Source organism: Rattus rattus, chromosome 10, assembly GCF_011064425.1.
Source record: "Rattus rattus isolate New Zealand chromosome 10, Rrattus_CSIRO_v1, whole genome shotgun sequence".
In the NCBI taxonomy this organism is placed as follows: domain Eukaryota; kingdom Metazoa; phylum Chordata; class Mammalia; order Rodentia; family Muridae; genus Rattus; species Rattus rattus.
In genome coordinates this window covers 10,217,063-10,235,977 of record NC_046163.1, presented here as the reverse complement: position 1 = coordinate 10,235,977, position 18,915 = coordinate 10,217,063, and the positions used below count along the sequence as shown (strand labels likewise).

The 18,915-nt window shown below is 43.2% G+C and overlaps 1 protein-coding gene across 1 annotated transcript in view; it reads left to right on the top strand.

Moving 5' to 3' along the window:
* Positions 1-18,915, top strand: part of Nckap5 (NCK associated protein 5) — a 555,868-nt gene that overhangs the window by 91,617 nt on the left and 445,336 nt on the right. The window contains exon 3 of the mRNA XM_032914699.1: positions 5,666-5,799. Coding sequence (XP_032770590.1) covers positions 5,666-5,799 — 134 coding nt within the window. The remainder of the gene's footprint in view (positions 1-5,665; positions 5,800-18,915) is intronic.

The following is an 18,915-nucleotide window of genomic DNA, read 5'->3' as shown; positions in this document are numbered from 1 at the left end:
AGTGACAGCGTACATAATTATTCTCATGTCTTCTTCACTGCATGAATTAATACAAGTAGTGTTCTGACATATGCATAACTTTTAACAAATTTTAACTTCCTGTTTTCCAAGTTGCATGATGTATCGAGTCAAAATTTGCATGGTGTTCTATTATGAATTAAGTCTCACCATTTGGTTCTTCATTCAGAATCCTAACTGATAAGTTCACTCACCACTGGATTCACTGAAATGCTCTCACTGAACCCAGAGTCTGTGTTTCGGGCTAGTATAACTAGCCATCTGGCTCTGACCTTCATATTTGGAGGACAAGGACTTTATCCACTGGATCATCTCTCAGCCCAGAGCTTTCTTATACTAAAGAAAAGTTGGTCATATTATGTGGCCCACCTGTGGCTTCTCATATTGGACTCCACCTTGGCATATCAGACATTTTGAGATGTATCCATTGACCATCTGTCCTGTTTACCCTTTCAATTTTTGCCCACCCCAGCTCTGTTCCCTGTCCTCGTCTCTGTTATCTAAGTCACCCTTTTGTCCCTCCTCTCGCTTAAAAAAATCATGTTCTGCTTCTTTTTTTAGCTAGAATGAAAGCTTTGTCTCTCTCAGGTGATGTTATCAGCACTGCGGATATATCCTGTGCTGTTTTTATCTGAGCATCACAAAATCTGATTCTGATTCTTCTGTTACAGCCAACAGTGCGTGCTTTAAAAAAAATCAATGCTGAAGTTCTTTATCTGCATCTCAGCCTCTAGAATGACCGCATCTTTCATAACTAATGGAGATATTGAATTCAGACAGTTTTATGGGGGAAAATACATCGCAATTTGTGTGAAAAGCAAAAATGGGACTGCAATTAGATGCTGTAACTATAGCCTAATTTAGATCCATTTGACATTGGTTTGCTAGAGATTGGTAGAGAGTTTTTGAATTAAAACTAGCCTTTTTGTGAAAACATTAGTTTAATTTTTACATGGATGTGTTGAGCTTATAGGATTCTGTCCTGTGTGTGTGTGTGTGTGTGTGTGTGTGTGTGTATGTGTGTGTGTTTCTGTATTTGAAATAGCATCATCAAATTGACCTAAAGATTATTCATGTGGAAAAGAAAGATGTCCCTTTTTATATTGAAACCCCTTCAATATCTCTGTAAAAATCATGTAATGCTTTTCCTGTCTTTAGAGATAGTCTCATATAGCCCAGGATAGCTCAAACTTCCTAAGTAACCAAGGATGATCTTGAGCTTCTGACTTCCTTTCTTCAAACGCCCAAGTGTTGAGATTGCAAACATAAGAGATTGCCACCCAGTTTCTCCTGACCTGGCGATAGCTCCCAGACTTTGGGAATGTTCTCAAGCATTCTACAATTGAGCCCCAGCCCTATCCCCTCATTTTTGCTTTCCAATTAAGAAAGGTCACTGTTCTACCTACAGAACTTGTCCCCTCGTGTTGCCTGTGCTTCTGAACTGTTCAATTCTTGACACTCCCTTCTGACTCCACCTCTTTCAAATTTTACCAAAAGGGCAACTGTGCATGATCCTTCTACATAGTGACTCGGCACATAAAGTCTTGTTCTTATATTATGCTGATAAAGGGTTAGATTATATTTTATCATTATCTTAAGAGCACAACATAAAATTTTCCATTTTAACCAGTCCTGCAGAGAATTGGCTTCAGTACGTTTTCCTTTCACAGATACACTTCTCATTCCTTTCCATGCATCCAAAATGTCATATTCCAAGATGACAGGGTAAAGATTGTGTTCCACTTTGTCCTGAAGTCAGTAAAAGTAACGGATTGGTAGAGTTCAAAAGAGCCAGCTCCAGAGCCCACAAGCAGGAATATTTGTAGCACTACCGAGCATTAAGAAATGTTCTAAAAATACAAAGTCTATTTGCATAGGAGAAGTGATCCTAATCTCAGACGAGTATTGGTAGAACTGGAGATTTATGAAAAAAAGTATAGGAAATGGGTCTCAAATGCATTGGATATAGTGGATGCTATTGGAACTCAGGAGAAGAATGGGGCAGTGGGGGCCAGTTGTGTAAGGGTGTGTCTGAAGGCTGAGGCTGGGAACATATCAGGAGTGTCTCAGGGAGTGCTATGTAAGTCTCAGTCTCTCTCTCTCTCTCTCTCTCTCTCTCTCTCTCTCTCTCTCTCTCTCTGTGTGTGTGTGTGTGTGTGTGTGTGTGTGTGTGTGTGTGTTTGTGCGTGTGTGTGTGTTTTACGTCTGCCAGTTATGGGCAGAGGCCAGAGTAGGCTTTCTATTGTCCTTTTGTACCACTCTCTGCTGTATCCCCTTGAGGCAGAGTCTGTTACTAGACCCGAAACTTTAATGGGCTACTAAATGCCAGCAATCCTCCTCTCTCCCCTTCTTAATGTGGTAACTGGCCCATGTAGGCACACCTGACTTTTTATGTGGGTGCTGGCAAGGGAAACTGAAATACTCAAGCTTGACCAGCAAGTTCTCTTACCCAATGAGCCCTGACCTCAGGGATCAGAGGGCCTTTCAAGTGGGAAGGAGAGAATACTGGAAGCCCAGAGGCAAAGAGATGTGCAAGTATTTTCAGAGTATGATGACATACTTCTAGAGTATAAGCTTATATTTCCTTCATGGTCCCAGGGGTAACTTTATCTCCATAAATTAGAGCTGGAGTTCTGGAGAGATCAGTTAAGAGCACTTGCTGATCTTGCAGAGGACCCATTGTCTTTTCTCAGCATGGGTACTTTAGAACCATCCAGAAATCCTGTTCCAGGGGCTCTGCGGCCTTCATCCCAACTCTATAGGTCCCAGGCACTCTGTAGGGCACAGATCAGTGCAGGTCAAACACACATATAAAAACGGATGGACTTTGAAAATAACGAGCTGGAGAAACGCCATCTTTTCTGTGTTCTTGCAAAGGTTTGCAACACACAACAGGCTCGGAACCCTGAACATTTATCAGGAGAGAGTCACAACACGTGCTTTACCTCAGCTTGAAGCTCCTCAAGTTTCTTCTTCCTCACAGAGGAGTACAAGACATGTATGTATATGGTGATAACAAAAATAAGACGCAAAGCGTCTGGGCGTGGCGTTGCTGTACTGGCGTCAGTACTATCCGGAGAAGCTGAGCTATGTGCAGGACAGTTCTTACAGCTCTGTGGGTCTTTTTGTGAGCTCTGCTGTATTAGCAAAAGATTTTAAAAGCAATGAATGGTTTGGTCTGTTTTAAACCTCCGAAAGCCTGGTTGGACAAAATTAAAACCAGCTCTTGGGTGTTTTTCTCCTTAACTCTATATTTTCACTTGACTACTTAATGTTTTAATGAGGACCCCCCCTTTAGACTGAGATACCTTATATGACCGTAGATATGGAGGTATATAAAATAAAACATGAACTGACTGTGAATCACAGCTATTTGTTTAAAAACAATTCTTCAGTGTACACGTATTTCACTATCGACTAAAAACAAAAGCAAATGTTTATGCCAATGAAATGAGCTTCCTTGCCTGCTTTGATGTTAAGAATGAAAACTCTTGACTATTTATACAGTACTACAGTGCACAGAATGTCTTCCGTGCTTTCAGAGTTGATGAATATTTTGATTTTTGTAATCATCAATACCGAACGAAGTGCTTCCCATTAATACACGGTGTAAGCTGACACGGGTTATGTCTGTATTCCCTTCGGAAGCCGCTAGAAATCGTGTCCTAATCCCAAACTAGAATTCATTGAGCTGAAGTCAGTGACTCCACAGCAAGAGTTAAACAAGTATCCGGACATAGTTCAGCCCACGGATGTGCTAATCGGATCAGGGCACGCTGAGGAACGATGGCAGCGAGCACCCCCTGTCCTCTGTAACTAAAGCATTACGCTTCAGTACGAACAGCTAACGGTGTGTTCAGTGAAACACTGCCATTTACAATCAGGGAACCCTAAGTGTGAGCCAAGAGGTCTCAGGCAGTGGCATTTGATATACATCTCAGAACAGCATGCACAGGGCAAGGTGTGCCTGCTTCTGAAGCAAGGCTGCGGGGAGCCCGTGCGATGCAGCATGGACACCCACTGACACGAGCACGTTGGGTTTTTTGGTTTTCACTTGTTTGATTTTGAAATAATCTTGTTTGTTGAGCATTCATAAACTTGTACTGTTTTCAAAACTTTCATGATCCCCCACATCCAGCATGTGGGGTTCTGACCCACGATTTCATAAGACTTAGTCTAATGAATTTGAGATTCTTGGTGTTTCTATGCAGTGGAATATAACAGTGACAGTGACACTATGTCTAAATGACGTTCTAGTGATTGAAGAGATGAAGTCATTTATGAACAGACGGTGATGCCTTAGTATCTGAATAACTATGACTTTGGTGGGAGTTCGGGGACATAGTTCCTTATGAATGACAACTTGGCTTAATGGAACTTACTTTAGTAGCTGAGTCAAGCCATCCCGCACTCAAACGCTTCCACCGTCTGGTTTCTGTGACCATGGGAGCATGTGTGTGTTTATGCTTGCCCATGGAGGCATGCGATGCCAGAGGATGGTATTGGGATGTGTTCCAGACACTTGTCCGTTTTTATTTTTTGATCCAGCATCTCTCACTGTGCACAGATTGTGACTTTACAACTAGAGTGAATGCCTACCCGGTCAGCAAGTTTTGTAGTAAAAAAGAAATTGGCGAGACCGGTTCTCATGATTTTCTCCCTGGTGCTCTCTCTCTGACCTGGGCTGTCCGAGAGCCGTTCCAGTGTGGCACCTTGCCACGTTGTTTTGATTTCACCCACGGTTCCCATGGTGGGTTGTTACCACACCAGGCATACACATCCCAATTCCATGGCTGGCTTCGGTGTGTCCCGCCACCGCACCTTCTCTTGAACTCAATTAAATCGCCACATGAAAGAACACACCACACAATAACCCCTGATCCAAATGATAAGATATTATTTGACCATGTAGACAGCACAAAATCCTATACACACCCATCCCTTAAAATATTCATTAAAAACCTGTATCTATACGCAGAGAAGAATCTTAACATCTGCTGCCATGTTCTCCCAGCTCCTCTTCCTCTCTCCCACTCCTCCCCTGCCTCTCCCTCCCTTCTAAAACCTCTGTTCCCGCCTCCCTTCCTCTCGTCCCATGACAGGCCTTGTTTTTATCTTGTCTGCCTTCACCTGCATAACGACATCAATCTTAAGCCCACCTCTTTCTGCTTCATATGAGTACTTGTTGCTATGACAGCTTTTATATTGGTGCTGGGGATCGGGACTCAGGGCTTCTGCATAGTTGCAAGGCAAACATTTTATCTACCAAGCAACTTTTTCAGGCCAGGGTTTCTGTGATCTTAGATCCATGTGTAGATCTTTGAGTCTTGGTTTCCTGGTCTGTAAGAGGTTAGTAAAAAAAAAAAAAGTCTACTGCACAAAGCTGTCATCATTTCACGTGTGGTGTATATATGTGTGCATGTCTCTGTACGTGTGTGTGTGTGTGTGTGTGTGTGTATGTGTGTTGTGTCTGTCTGTCTGCCTGCCTGCTTGCCTATGTCTGTATATTTGTATGTCTGTGTCTGCATATGTTTGTCTGTGTCTGTTGCTGTGAACATCAAGCTCATGTTAGCTCTTAGGAGCCAGTAGCTCTCCCTGCATCTCATTCTGGCACCTTCTGAAGGCCATGCCCTTCTCTGTCTCATAGCAGGAGAAGCTGATACATGAGTTGGAAGAGGAACGACAGTTGCGGCTACAGAGTGAGGAACGGTTGCGGGAGGTGACCCTGGAGTCAGAGCGCAACAGGATCCAGATGCGCGGCCTACAGCAGCAGTTTTCCAGGTACTGCTCTCCCGTGAGCACGATGGTCCTGAGGTCTGCCCCCTCTTGACTGTCTGGGAGGCACATCTTTGTTGCCTTCAGTAAGTGCACCCAGTCAAACCAAGCTCTTTACAGCCTGATTAATCCCCTGGAGATTATTTTGACCTGACAGTTGAAGTTTGCGGCAAAACTCGTTGTCTTTTCTTCTCTGTAGCTTCCCAAAGTGTTGTTTGTAAAATATTATGAATTATGCTTATCTCCTTCTAGCTTACAAATGAGTGAGACTCAGACTATGGTTTCTTTATTTGGTTTTGGAAATTACTGGTGGATAACCCCTAACCTACTTTTCTAACAGCTGGACTGGCTACCTCCCCAGCTGTGAACCCCAAATACTTGCTGTTTAAATCTTCCTGGGCTATTTCTGCTCCAGCAGTCTGGTGTCCTGGAATGGGGAGGGCATTTCACTCTGTCACATGCTGTTGGTCCCTCACTAATGGAGACCTCCTGTTCTGTCTTCTCCTCCATGATGTATTCTCTCTCTCTCTCTCTCTCTCTCTCTCTCTCTCTCTCTCTCTCCTCTCTTCCTCTTCCTCTTCCTCTTCCTCTTCCTCTTCCTCTCCTTCTCTCTCCTGGTCCCTACTGGAGGCCCCCAGCCCTAAAACTCAAACTCTACCTCTCTGTTCTCCCGAGTAACTACTTGGAGCTATTTTTACTTAACCAATGGTTTTAAAGTGGGAATTAAGGTTTGGACAACAAAGGCTGGTACAGGTGGGAATTTGCTCCTCTTGGGGCAACCAGATCTTGGGGAACAGAATTTAGCATATGAGTGAAAACAGCACCTGACCAACCTCCAGCAGTTGTTCTGTGGGTTTGCCATGGATTAGATTCTGTGGGTGTGCTGTATCTATGGCCAGCTAGGGTAATAAGATTTTTATGGTCATCCCGGTACTGTTATTATCGTGTGAGACTTATTATTTGGTATATTCTTTTTTCTGAGTAACCAAACAAAAGAATAATGGATTTGTTTCCTTTAAGAAGGTAAGACTAATTCGACTATAGGGCCAGGCAACAGCACTTTTACTATGTGAAGGTCTATTCAGTGCTAAAGGAGAAAACACCAGTGTGTACATCAAAGCCCCGAGTCCAGAGTCCATTCTCCTGGGAGGGACAATTCACTTTCTTAAGTAAAGTGGGAATACCATTTTGTTCTACATTTTTATCTGGAGGCCATCCTAGGCTCTGTCATGCTTGGGAAGTTGCCCTTCAAGGTTAAACTTCAAAGCACTGTGTGGAGACCCATGTTTCCATCATGAAGCCTCTTGTAACAACAGTTAAATGTTCCTCCCTCCCTCCATCCCTCTGTGGTGGTGGTGTCGCACACGTGCCGTAGCACACATGTGTGTCAGAAGACACCCTTGGGTGTTAGTTCTTACTTCCCACCTTGTTTGAGACAGTATCTCTTGTTGCTATCCCCTCCTGTGTGCAGCAGACTAGCAGGCTAGCAGGCCAGCTGGTTCCTGAAGTTCTCTTGTCTCTGCCTACCATTTCCCAGTGGGAGAGCTAGGAATGCAGATACATGAACTATTGTCTGCCTTTATGTGGATTCTGGGGGTTTAACTGCAGGTTCTCACATTTACCCAGCAATTGCTTTACCCACTGAGCTGTCTCCACAGCCCCGCCCTTAAGTTTTTAAATGGGTTTTAGAGAGAGACCTCAGTTCAGCCTTGAGATCATATCCCTCATGGTGGGTAACACACACTGCCGATGCTCATGTCCTTGGCTTGGGGGCTGCAAAGAACATGGCAGGAAGAATGTATGACTCATCTGTATTCATTACTCTAATTTAATATGCTGTCAAACTCATGAAATTACTCAGGTGCTATAGAAAAGCACCAATAAATACTTTAACATTTCCATGGCCCACCCCTTAAGCCTCTTAATCCCCCTTACCCTCAGTTCTTCTGTCCCGTCGTGTGAACTCTAATGTTCTGTTTAGGAGCCAGTAATAAAAGCTCTCCAGTCCAACTGGAAGCACTGATGTGGAATCCCTACCATTTTAATGATACAGGAAGGAAGGGGGCAGGGCTCACTCTTTGCACTAATTGAGATGTCTCTATAGTCAAGCTATTGATTTCCATGATGGGCCACAAAAGACACAGTAAATTATTTTCATACGATGCTAGGTGATGCTGGGTCACCAGTTGTAAATCAAATGACAATCCCACATAGATTTGAGTTACACAAGAGTCCGAACTCTATCCTGGGCTGAAAGAGAAGATAATTATATGTACAATAAATAGTGGTTGCTTTCGCATACTGCTTTTGTGAGGATGTTTCCCCCTGTAATCAGGTTTCTTATGTAGCGCTTATAGGGCCTTAAAAAGGTCAACTGCAATTATAGTCAGAGAACTGATAGAAGCCAGCCAGGGCGGAGCATATTTGACAGATAATTACATGATCATTTGGGATCATTGAACTATTTTTGATGGCCTTTCACATGTCAAACTTTAGTTTTGAAGGTTTTGCTGGTAATGGTTGTTGATACAGTTCTGTTTGAGTCTTTGTAAAGTCCTCAGTGTTGGCTATCCCTTTGGGCATGTTTTATAGTGGAATGGTCATCTAATGATTTACATAGTAATCCAAAGTATTGTGTTGAACTTTAAACCTTACAAAGAGATTTATTTTAACTCTGTGTATGTGACTGTATCTGGGTATGTACCTGTGAATGCAATGCCTGTGGAAGCCAGAAAAGGGCATTGGATCCTCTGAAGCTGGAGTTAGAGACTGTTTAGGGGCACCTGCTTTAAATGCTGGGAATTGATTCAGGTCTTCTACAAGAGCACTCCTTGCGCTTAACTGCAGAGCTATCTCTCCAACTCTCAAATTTAAAACCTCTATATTCACGATGTTATCTTTTCCCACCATGGATTGACAGTACTCTTTATATGTGTTAATTGCTGGAGGTAAGAAGTTACCCCTGACTCCATGGGTGGATGTTAATTTTTAAATCAAGTTCATGTGCTACCTTTTCAGAGATCTCTATGCTGTATAATGGGGAGGTTGCTTTCCAAGAAAGCTAACAAAAGAAAAACAGCCTCCCTCAGAGAAGCCACACCCTGGATTGCCTCAGAAGGTAGAAGGCTTAGCAATAATGCTCACCACAATCCCATTACTTAGTAGAGTGCACAGTAGTAAAAGTGGGTATTTTCATATCAGTCCCTTCCTATAGCCAAGGGAGCCCCTCAGGTGGTGAGCTCTTAGAGGCAGGTGGCATTGCAGGGCTGCCTCTCGTGTGTGGTTACACAGTCAAGGATATTTTCCAGATGTGATGGTGTTTAAGCTGTTGCTGGTGGGGTACATACATGGCCGACCATATTTTATGAGAGGTTAGTGCTTAAAAATCCATAATTGTTCTTACCCTCTCCACTCTTTTCAGCAATTTGCTCAATATGTGCTTACATAGTTAGCCAAGCTTAGCAGTGTAGACAGAGCTTAGGACAGAGATTCCAACGCCTAGGTAAAGATGGTGATGGGCTAAGGCCCAGCCTCCTCACCTCAAATTAATGAAGTGTTTGTGCCTCGCTAGACTCACCTGGAAGAGTATTTGCAGGGCCATTTTCTCCAATGGGTGGGTATATTACCATTCTATATGGGACTTTTTTTTTTTTTTTGAGGAAGCAATTCATGAAGAAAGCAGCAAGTCCATAGCACTGATATCAAACAAAGCCATACACGATTTCCACATTGGACTTAGTTCCTTAGGAAACAATCTAGTGAATCCATAAATTGTTCCTGAAAGCTGCTGTTCTTTAAAAAAAAATCTCTCTCTCTCTCTCTCTCTCTCTCTCTCTCTCTCTCTCTCTCTCGTATGTACATGTGTGTGCTTGCAAATATACATGTATGCATGTGTGCATTGTGCAGCAGGCACACATGCACGCCTGTGTGTGTGTGTGTGTGTGTGTGTGTGTGTGTGTGTGAAGGTCAGATGACAATTTTGAAGTCTAGTGTCACCTTCCACCTTGGTAGAGTCAGGACCTCTTGTTCCCCACTGTGTACCCAGGCCAGCTTATCAGCAAGCATGTGGTCTCCTGGTGCTATCTCCCATATCCAAGTATCAACACATGGAAGGCAAAGAAGTGCTAGTGCACTCAGCTTATGTGGCTTCCGAGACGTCACCTTGGACCCTCACTCATATGCAACACACACAGTGAAGGCTTTGTCCACTGGGCCTTCTCCCCAGCCTGAAAGCTACTTATCTATCACAAACGTCCACTTTTATTGTGTACACCAGAACAAAGAAAAATGCAAATGCAGATGACAACGTCTTACTGTGGTAGAACTGGAGGGGAAAGAAGGCTGTTGTCCCGATGCAGGGCTATGTGTTAATGGGTTAGCATGCTGAGGCATGGCTCCTCGGATGACATTACTGATTGCTAATAGTAATGTCTGGTTCTGTTGTGGAGCAGCTCTGAGCTTCGCTGTTTGTCAGTTTAAATTAAAGCTGGTCTAGTAGACTCAGCAGCTGGCAGGCAGATTTTATAAACCATTTCCTGTCAGTAAATGATACCACGCCTGAAGTAGCAGAGCCAGTGTCTCTCCCTGTCGCCTTGGAGCCTTCCCATTGTGTGGCTATCCATGCTGTGCATCTGAGCGAGGGGAGCAACTGTGCTGAGCCACTCTTAAGCAGCCACGTGTGGCCACGAGAATCCCCTGTGTAAGGTTCAGGCTCGCACTCCCGACACCCGTTCTTTGCATCTGCTTGGATCTTCTTCCCTGAACCCTCATCATCTGCCATGAAGCTGCTTCCTTCCTTACAGTGTCGGGGGTCAGGGGAGTCACCTGTCCCGGTTACCTGCCGTGCTCAAGTAGAGCTGGCTACATGTTAAGCTTCATGAGGCCACAATGGAGTTGATTTTTGCCATGTATCCCATCCAAGTGTCACTGTTCCCATAATCCTTTCTCAGGGATTCTCAGGGTCCTCAGCTTTGCTTTTGATGTCCACTAGGAAGCATGAGGACCTGACAGAGAAGTGGGTGCCGGAAAGCATAATATACCCTTCACCAGTCTGTTCGTATGGCTCACACATACATTCAAAGCACATCTTGGGGGCTAGCGAGATAGCTCAGTTCTTGCTATGCTTGCAAAGGACTCAAGTTCAGTTCCCTAGACCCATGCTAGGAAACCTACAACTGCACATAACTATGGTTTCAGGGGAATGAAGCCCTTATTTTGGACTTGGTAGGCAGTCCACACATGGGCATACATGTATGTGGGCACATACACACATACTTATAAATAAAAATATATGTTAAAACCTTGAAGACAGCTTTGCTGCGTGTCTTGGGATGACACACAAGAGGGGAACTGCCCGTTTACCTCTGGATGGTCAGCAGCTCCCTGGCTCTGCCGTTCTCTTCCCAGACCACCAAAGGCTGTGGTTTAAAATCCCAAACGCTAAAACCACTAGAAGAAAACATAAACAGCATCCTACAAAATGTAGGTGTAAGGAAGGAGTTTCTGAAGAGGCCTCCATTGGCCAAGAAATTAAGGACAATATGCTAACTTTAGCTCAGCTCTGAGCCTAGCTTTTCAGAATGCCTTGATGCTTATGATGAATGTAAAGGAACGTTTCTCTGCTTTTTCTCATACTGGTATATAATGTTTTATTTTATACCCCTTCAACTTTCCAGGGACCTACCAACCATCCAACCATCCCATCTCCCTCCCTACTTTATATATATACATATACATATATATATATATATATATTGTTGTTGTTGTTAACAATTTTGTCGCTCATACCCCACTGAATCTAGGTAGTGTTACCTATGTGTGTATCAGCATGTGGTTATATACTGGGGAATGGGAGAACCTTCATTATCCATTCCTATGAAGAGAAGTGACTTACTCCTCAGTGGTCATCACTGCCAATATTTCCACAGACAGGAGCAGGTCCCTGAGCTCTCCTCCTGTTCCATGCTGAAACTTAGGCTGGCTTGATCTTGTGCAGGCAAACAAGGTTGCTTTGAGTTGATGTGTGAGATATCCACGTCACCAGAAGACAGCGGTTTACGGTACCTCCCCTACTCTCTGCCTCTTGTGCTATCTGTCCACTTACCCCTAATAGTCTACTAGAAATTCATTTACTATTGATTTGGACTTGATATTTCTACACTTTGCAATTTTTGGGGGGTGGGGAGATTGGTGAAGGCTGAGATTTTTCTTTGAAAAGAAGAGCCTTCTTACTTGCCACTCTGTATAAATACACCAGAAATCTCAAATGGCTGAGCAACTGATTGGAGGATAAATTTCCTTCGGACTACAGCAGATGGAAGAAACTATTTTAAATGGTATATTTCAACCTTCTTGGTTAACATTAACATGGGTCATATTTTCTTGTCTGAAGTTTGCACTTTACTGATTTTACTTCAGCAAAACTGAGACAGCAGGAGACAACTATATAGAGAACTAGAAAGAGAAGCCATTTCAGCTTGGGTCACCACTAATTTAACAAATCTGGAACATTCTGCTCTCCCCTTGTATTTTGATTTCTACCTAAGAAAAGCGACACCGTAACATGTTAGTTCTTAAAGTGATACCTAATCACTGGACACCAGCTCAGTGGGTCAGGTGTTTACAGAGCAAGCCTAAGGACCCGTGTCCATCCCCAGAACTCAAGGAACAAGCCAGGTGTGATGGTTTGTTCTAGCAAACTCAGTGCTGAAGAGGCAGAGATGTGTGGGTCCCTGTGGCTTGCTTGCCCGCTAGCGTAGTCAGCTTGGTGGTCTCCAGGCCAGTGAGTGACTCTGTCTAAAAAAAAATGTAGTGAATGGCACTTAAAGGGATAACACCTAGTTGGCACTGGGCTTTTTCGATCTCTGTCTGTACCTCCCTGCTTGTGTGTGTGTGTGTGTGTGTGTGTGTGTGTGTGTGTGTGTGTGTGTGTGTGTGTATGTCTCCATGTCTCTGATTCTCACTGTCTGTCTCTGTCTCTCTGTCTTTCTCTATCTCTCTGTCTCTCTCTCTGTCTCTCTCTCTCTGTCTCTCTCTCTCTCTCCTTCCCTCTCCCTCTTCCTCTCTCACAGACACACACACAAAACAAATGTATACATACATACATACATACATACATACATACATACATACATACATACATGGCAAAAAGCCATGTGTTGTTGCCTGCTGGGCATTTCCGCAGTGCCCACCACCTTCATGCGGAGTGTGGTGTCTTCACAGCCAGCACTACCCTGCCCTGTGACTTGATGGGAGACGAGAGTTACAGTCCCACCTGTAAGATTCCCAGTAACTCTATTAAGTCATTGGCTCCTCCAGATCGCCATCCTTTTCTGTGTAAAATGAGGAGAGCGGCTTGCTTTATGGCTTTATAACGCCTTTCACGCTCTTTAGGAGACAGTGAGTTAGGAATGAAATGCATTTATTTATTGTGAGAAATAAATATTGCACAGTTGTAACCAGGCTTTTGAAGTCTCTAGCCCTGCCTTATGCTGAGGTGCTCTGGTGGACTGATTGTCTTGGGGCCCAGGCTCTCGTCACAGTGGTCTCTGTAAGGCCCCTTTGGGACCATGTCTGCTTTGGAATTTGACTAGAGAACTCTCCATTTGTAAACTACCATGCCAGATTTAAAAATAAAAGTTGGGGGAGGCAATTGAACTTAAATACTGAGGGTCCTGAGTAACCAAAGGAAAGTGAGATGAGTTGAGGTGAGCCGCCATTACTGCTCTTCACCCAGTGATGTCTGTTTCAGGATTTACTGGGCCTGCTCAGGACAGACCCTTAGGAGAGGCAGCGTTATATTGACGCTACTTAGTTGTCATGTTCAGATAATTCCTCTGACCAGATAGGCATCAATACAAATACCAGTGGTGGTGCTGAAGCGTGGCTCAGTTGGCAAAGGGTTAGACTTGCAAGCAGGATGGAGGCCTAGAACCCGTGGGAAACAAGGGAAGACGTGTTGATATGAACATCCTTTAAACCCAGTGCTGGGGAGTGGCAACAGTCAGGTCTCTGCCTCACCAACACCAGCTTCAATAGCTGAAAAGGAGAATCTGTCTTTAAACAAACAAAACAAAAAACCAAACACACACACACACACACACACACACACACACACACACACACACACACGAGGAACAACATTTAAGGTTGAATTCTTGATCTCCATGAAGGCACACACCAGTACATGCACTGACGTGTAGACACACATGCACTTAAACACAGAATTAGCAGGGGTTCACACTCACACCATATATTTTTCAATGACTTACCATAACTTTCAATTTGATATTGTCTCTACCCCAACAGACCTTTAAGAAAATAAGTCAAACACATAGAAGGTTGTTTTATTTTCCAACTGCCCAACACATTCTCCCACTCAATAATCAAAGCTTAGTTTGGGGTGCTCACATTTAGGGAAGATTCCCTTTTGAAGTGCACAGTTCAGTGAGTTTTTGCACATTCTCTTAAATTATCACTAGTAGCATTAAGTGTGGACTATTTCTACATCCCAATCCCCCAAGCAACTGTGGATCTGGTTTCATTCCCTGCGGCTTTGGGTCTTCCAGAACAAGCTTATAAAATGGGTGAGAATTGTTCCTATTCACTGTGGTCACTCTGCTCTTGGAGATGCCTTACTGTTGTTTTCCCATTGTCCAGTTCTCCTTGCTTTTGGGAGGGGCCTGTGTGCAGACATTTCCTGTTGGAGTATCCATTCACCTATGTGCAGACCATTGGGTACCTTACAGGTTTTGCTTTAACTTTATGTTTCTTTGTTTGTGCATTTATGTTTGTTTCTGCATGAGGGTATAGGGTGTGTGTGTGTGTGTGTGTGTGTGTGTGTGTGTGTGTGTGTGATCTTTGGAGACTAGAAAAGGGCCTCAGATCCTCTGGAACTTGAGTTAGTAACCTCACAAATGACCCACCATAGATTCTTGAAACTAGACTTGGGTCTTCTGCAAGAACAGTATATGCTCTTAATCACTGATCAAGCTTTCTGGTCCCTCTTGTTTTGAGAGCATATAAATAAATATAGAGTAGTTATTTATATGTGAGTCTTAAGGTGTTTTCATGTATGTGTATATATCGCCTAGGATCGCCAAGATTAGTTAACCATTTCCAGAGTAGTCACCACTTTGTATGTCCCTTAGCAATATCCAGTTCTTTCTTCTGTCCAGACTGATGTATGCTTAACAGAACAGGAAGCACCCATGTAAAAACCAGCAAAACAAACAAACAAACCAACACCCAAAAAACTGGGCTTGGTGAATTATTCCACAGTGAACATCTTAAATATCATGAGTTCAAAACAACAAGTTGGTACCAGGAATGTAAGCCACTTGGTAGATTGCTTGCTGGCCATTCACAAGCCTGGGTTTGGGTCCAGAAAGAAAGGAAGGAAGGAAGAAATGGATGGAGGGAAGAAAAATCTTTCAGCCACCCAGGTGCTTCTTTCTGGTCTTGGCTCTTTGACACCTAACTTCAGAGTTACATGACCTCTCAGTTTTTGTTTATGTTTAATACATATTGTGAAGCACTTCAATATGATCTTGACCTTTTTTCATGAATAATCTCTAAGTTACTCCCTGTTCCTTTCTTTTCCTTCACACTTGCCTGCTTTTTCTTTCTTTTTAAAGGATGTATTTTATTTTTATGTGTGTACATTTGTGGGGTTGAGTGGGTATATACACATGAATACATACGTCTCTGAAGGCCTGAAGAGGGCATCTGGTTGTACCTTCGTCATGATGGACATGGTTATTTGTTGATTAAGAAATAAAGGAATGGATATGTGAATGAATGAGTGGATGAATATCTTTATTGAAGTAGAAAGATGCCTCAGGATTGCAACTTGACAGGCTTAAGCATATGGAAGAATTTTATGAATAGTGTGTTTATGATAAAAATTTGCTTCCAAGGGAGGTTATAGAAAAGCTGTTTCCGGGGAATCTTTAAAACTTTGATAATAGCCATCACTCTTGGAGTTATAAACTGTGATGGCCTGGGAGGACGAAGACCTGGCTTTCCGTTCCGGGGCTTTGATGATGGAGCGCTCACCTATAAAAGACGAGCTGCATATGGCCAAATACTCTTTGCAGGAATCCTTTCTGCAGGGCACTAAATGGAATTTGGTGCATTGAAAGTTTACTTCCCAAAGGCTAACGTTTGCTTTCTGAGAGTGTTTTATGACACTTGGATAACATTTCTCCCAGCCTCTGTCTGCTTGCACACTAGGCCTGTGGGAAGGCACCAATCCTCAAAGGGTTGACTGAAGTTCTGATTACCTCCTTGGTCCACAGTCGTTTCATTACCGAGTGGCATTCACATAGAGTGTGTCTCTCAGTGTTTATGGTAAACACTTGGGAAAAATAATAATGAGAATATGGTCCTTGTTTATGAATGTCTCCTGCTAACAAACAGGCTTAGGTTATCAGGGTGGTTTGCCTAGGATAATGCAGATTATCCCTAGCTGTGCCGAAGCAGCAGGGTTGAAGGGGAACAAGTAGGCAGTAGTTGTCATTAAATCATACTTCAGAAATTCATCTTTTCTTGGGTTTGTCACTTACAGTGGTAGCAGGTGACAGGATGCACTTTCTCAAGCTAGAAATAGGATTCTCTTTTCTGACATTTGATTCTGTAATCAGTAAAAGCTGTAATGTTTTCTTATGAACGTTCTGTTAATATCGACATCAACGTGCCCATACATGGCTTTATCCTTCACTTCCGGTCCCCTCTCCCGGTTCCTTTCCTTCCCTCCCTCTGTGTCTTCCTTTCCCATCTTCTGCCTCCTGCTCCATTTCTCTGAATGTAGCCGAGGTTGACTCTGAACTCATGATCCTCCCATTGATGACTGGCATTCACAAATATCTCTGTCAGTATATAATGTCATTGGTTGCAGGACTGTGTAGCCAACAGCTAAAATCTCCCATTTTAGCTAATAAATGATGAATAAAATTTATGAGATCCTATTTAAGATAGGCCACACTGCTGTTTGAATTTACTGTCGAACCATCTCTTATCCTGGATAACATTTGGCTCCCTAGGCCATTGTATTGACTTAAATAACTTTCAGACTTATAATTTTATTTTATTTGGTTTAAAATAAATGTTTCATTTGGGTGCTATTAATAAATTAATACATTTTATGTCTGTACCATTGAAACCAAAATGTAACCATTAAAGAAAGGACAAAAGTGATTGCATTCAGTAGGGTAAGAGACACTACAATAAATAAACCATCACCCACTACCTAATGATCTTACAGTTAATAAAACATACATGGGGCTGAGCCAATGACTCATCTTGTAATGTATTTGCCGCATAACCATGATGACTGAAGTTTGATCCTTTGGAGCTATATGGAAAACCAGGTTTGGTGGTGGATGCCTGGATTACCCAGAGCTAAAGAGTCAAAATGAGGAGGATCCTTTGGGCTCAGTGGCCATCAAACCTACCCAAATTTAAGAGTTCAAGTTCCCATGAGAGATAAAGTCTTAAAATAGGGTGCAAGGCTTCTGGACAATAATACCTGACTTTGATCACTGGCCTTCATTTGCATGTGCACACATATGCACAGGCACTTGTAAACACACATCAAACACATGCACACACAGATACACATACAAAGGATACATTAAAAAAGCCTCATTAAAATTAATGCCAAATATTCGCTCTAGGTCAAGTGGGAAGAGTTGAAGGACTGAGCCAAAGAGACATCTGCAGCCAGTATGTCCCCATCCCCTCCATCTCTAGCAGTGAAAAAAACCAAACCAAGCCAGTATGACAACAAAAGAAACCACTCCCCTGCCTCCTCTTACAAGACTATCTCAGTCACACAAGTCAATCTTACTTTGTATTATTTTCTGAAGCTCAGCGGTCACCTTTGATGTCAGAAACATTTTAAGAATTGATTTCTGTTCCCACAGCCATTCACATTATTGTCAAAAGCGTCCCCAGTGAAGTAGTAATATATTTTAGTATACTCCCAGTATGGGAGACATATATAGAGCTTACAGGTCTATTGCGTTTTCACAGATAATCACCAGAGCCCATGATATGTTATCAGGAAATATACTGTAGGTCTTTGTAAGAGATGAGGCTAGCTTCCAGATCCTGCAGGCTGGGACTTTCACGGCAGACTGTCCTGAATAAAGGGTTACGCAGCAGACTTGTAGGGTACAGGTTGCTGCCTCTCCGCCTCTGAAGTCTAGGTCAAGAGAGGACCTTGAGGTGACACTGACGGTGAAATGACTGTTTAATAAAGTGACTAGTTTGGTCTAAAAGAATGGAGAAGGACATTTTTACATATGCAAAGCCCTAACTTCAAACTTCTACCTTGACTTGTATGTGTAGACAGACATATTTCATTTCTGTATGTTTGGGTTTGTGTGTATGTGTGTATATGCCTGTGGAGGCCAGACGACAGTCTCAAGAGTCATTCTCGAGGCGTGATCCACCGTGTTTTAGCAACACATGTTCTCACCTGTCTGGAACTTGCATTGAGCTGTGCTAGCCCATCCAGCTAGGAACCCAAGGGCTCTGGCTGCTTCAGCCTTGCCAGGGTTGGGATTTCAAGTGTGTACTATTATGCTCAGAGCTTTAACATGGGTTCTGGGAATCTGACTTAGGTCCTTGTGCTTTCAAGGCAAGTGCTTTAACAACTTCCCCATCCCCTCAGCCCACCCTCTCTCATGGTGTTCTTTAAGCATAAGATGCAAAAGGTTCAGATTGTTGCTTGTCTATCATTTAAGCAGAATTAATCTTGTGGAGATGTTATTGAAGGGAACTGGGGTATGGGAAGCAGATGGATGGTTTTCTCTTTCTTGAATTAAATAGAACTGGAATATTACATGTAGTAAAAAAAAAAAAAACTGAGGCAGGCAGAGCCTTGTGCAACCAGTGTGGCTTCACTCTCACCGTGTAGCTGAGGATGGCTTTGAACTTCTGATCCTCCTGTTTCCCCGCTCTTCTGTAAATGCTGGCTTTATAGGCCTACATCACCACAGGCAGTTCATGTGGTGCTGTGGTTGAACCCAGGCCTTTGTGCAGAATAGGCAGGCCCTTTACTAACTGAGATACCTTCCCAGGTTCCTGTGATTTAATTGGTAATATCCCTCTCTGGAA